A 2,669-nucleotide genomic window follows, 5' to 3' on the forward strand; every position below is an offset into this window, starting at 1 on the left:
TACACGAGTCCAACGTCCAATATAGAAGAAAAGAAGAGGCTGTGGAGCATTTCACTCTAAAACCCTAACATTTGGAGAGGAGATGCCAATTAGCTTTATTGAATGAAATATAAACAAAATTTAACATTTTTTTATATTATAATTTTGAAATTTTTCTCATATTCATATTAATTGATAATTAATGTCTCTATAGATGCACGAGACATGTTAGAATTATGAGTGCTTTTATAGTTTAATTTGAACAATGCATTTATAGTTAATACAATTTTTTTATTGTAAAATTATCATATCCAAAAATCTTATATAAATTTCAAATATTAATGTATTAAATTTTCTAACAAAAAAAATTGTGGATAAATTCGTCAAAAAATAACATAACGCAGATGAAAGTATTTTAGTATAACAATTTTTTTAAATGAATATTATAGTAATTTTTAAATTTTCTATATATATATACATATTAAATATACTTAATATTTATTTAAATATTAAAAATTATAATTTTATCTCTATAGAAAATATTTTTTATTTTATTATTATTAAATAATTATTATTTTATTATATTAATTATAATAGATATAAGTTTTAAATTTATAATTTTATATATGAGTGCGGATGTGGGCAGAGAAATTCGTGGGTGGAAAATGAGAGCCTAAATTTTACACTCGCAATAAACGGGTGCAAGTTTTCTCGATTACTCGGGTGCAGGAGGCAAAGTCAACCTCCGACCCGTCTCGTTGTCATGCCTAACGTTGACAACTTAATCGTTGATCGAATCAATAATTTAAATCAAATGAACATCACATCACGACGAAAAATCAAACAACGTTAATTTCAGACGAAATCACCAAAACACGAAAGAAAAATATAATTCGTTTGAAACTCACTTATTTATCTTAAAACAAATGAAAAAAAAAATCGGCGATTTCTTGTCAAACAAAAAATAACTCATTTTTGTGAATAAATATTAGGATAAACTTATAGAAATTTTGGAGTTATCTTTTAAAAAAAAATTAAAACCCACTAATTATACTATATTATTTATATATTTTAGCAACAAAAATATTATTTTCTATATTTTATTTATATATCTTTTTTAAACTATGTAACATGATCTAATAGATCAATCAATATATTAAGTGAAAAATTGCTCTATAAGTGTCTCTCATTCATACACTAATATACAAATGAATACCGTGACTTTATTTCTTGTATCCAATCTTGTTATATAATCTTCAATTTAAAAAGTACTTACAACTACCATACTTGAATAATACAAATATATTTTAATATGTACCGAAAAAACAAGGTACGGATGTGTGAATTACAAACGTTGGGGTGCAAATAGAGACCGTAGAAAACAATGGATGGAATAAAGAGAAAATAGATTATTGGGCCAGATTGGACGACCCAAATCCAGTTCAACAACGTTCTCGTGCTTCCTCTATCTCCCAAGCATGAATATGAACTTCCTCCGTATTATCATCAGTGTTCAGTGATATAGAGCTGTCGCCTCCGTTTACGGTGAGTTCCCCCCCTTCTCTCTCTATCTCTCCGTGCAAGCACAATTAGGACCAGCGTGGAATTTTTAACACTCGAAATTTGTTACAGCTTCTTCCTATTCTGCTCCTCTTTCACTACTTCATTTAACAGTTATTCGATTCTCTTGCCGGGTAGTTATATCCTCATTTGTCGATTCAAAATGAGGTTTCCAACGAATACTTCGATTTAGGTTTTCCTAGATTCTGCGATGAACCTGAGTTCACCCTAATCATACACCGTAAGCAATGGATACTTAGGGTTTATGGTTTTGTTACATTGCATCTGTGATAACCTATCTTGTTAAGATTTTCTGATTCGGTTTATCACAATGTAATGGTTTTAATCGAAGGAATCTACCTATTTATTAGGACTTATACTTTATACTGTGTGTGTGTGTGTTTCTTTTATTGGTTTGTTTAGTTCACATTTATTTTGATCATAAAACTTGCTGAACATGTTGATCATTCCTTGTGTGTGATGTGCAACAATTAACTATGGCTCTCTATTTTAATAGATTAATGCTGATGCTCTTTGTGACACGCCCTTGGATCATTGCTGCTGATTCTTGATTGTTTTCTACCTTTCTAATTTGCGTCGGAAGCATCTTATTTGCAAGGCAATGAGTCTGGAAAAGAATCCTTGTGTTTTTTTAGATGTATCAGTTGATGGGGATCCCGTGGAAAGAATTGTTATTGAGGTAATTAAGAACTATATATTTTTAGTTCTCTGCTTGGAAGGATATTTGAGGTTTTCTCAGTCTCTCAGGTTGGTTTAACAGTACTTTTTTTTTGAAATGGTGCAGCTTTTTTCTAGTATAGTTCCTAAGACAGCCGAGAATTTTCGGGCCCTTTGTACAGGTATCTTTAAATTTTTTATATAATTGTCTTTCACCTTCATTCTCATTTTATTTAATGTTTTGGTTTGTTGCTTGGAGAGCATTATTTTAACCAGTGTTATCATTGTGGATCGGGGAATATAGCACTTTGTTCAAATTCCTCCATGTAACAGTGTCATAGCGCTGCTATAGTCGCCATTTGATAACATTTTGTACTTAATAATGTATTGTGGAACAATAATGATCTATTCAAATTCTGCTAAGCTATAGCATAATAACAGCTATTCAAAAA

The 2,669-nt window shown here is 29.9% G+C and overlaps 1 protein-coding gene across 2 annotated transcripts in view; it reads left to right on the top strand.

Moving 5' to 3' along the window:
* The first annotated feature begins 1,366 nt into the window (after window positions 1–1,366).
* Window positions 1,367–2,669, top strand: part of LOC101499767 (peptidyl-prolyl cis-trans isomerase CYP63) — a 5,696-nt gene continuing 4,393 nt past the window's right edge. Inside the window, exons 1-3 of one of the 2 annotated variants that reach the window (XM_004493670.4) lie at window positions 1,367–1,524; window positions 2,057–2,239; window positions 2,345–2,399. In XM_004493670.4, coding sequence (XP_004493727.1) covers window positions 2,162–2,239; window positions 2,345–2,399 — 133 coding nt within the window. In that variant the 5' untranslated portion in view covers window positions 1,367–1,524; window positions 2,057–2,161. Of the gene's footprint in view, window positions 1,525–1,593; window positions 1,781–2,056; window positions 2,240–2,344; window positions 2,400–2,669 lie in introns of those variants that run through there. The other variant, XM_012713935.3, reaches the window with a different exon arrangement.

Source organism: Cicer arietinum, chromosome 3, assembly GCF_000331145.2.
Source record: "Cicer arietinum cultivar CDC Frontier isolate Library 1 chromosome 3, Cicar.CDCFrontier_v2.0, whole genome shotgun sequence".
Classification (NCBI taxonomy): Eukaryota; Viridiplantae; Streptophyta; class Magnoliopsida; order Fabales; family Fabaceae; genus Cicer; species Cicer arietinum.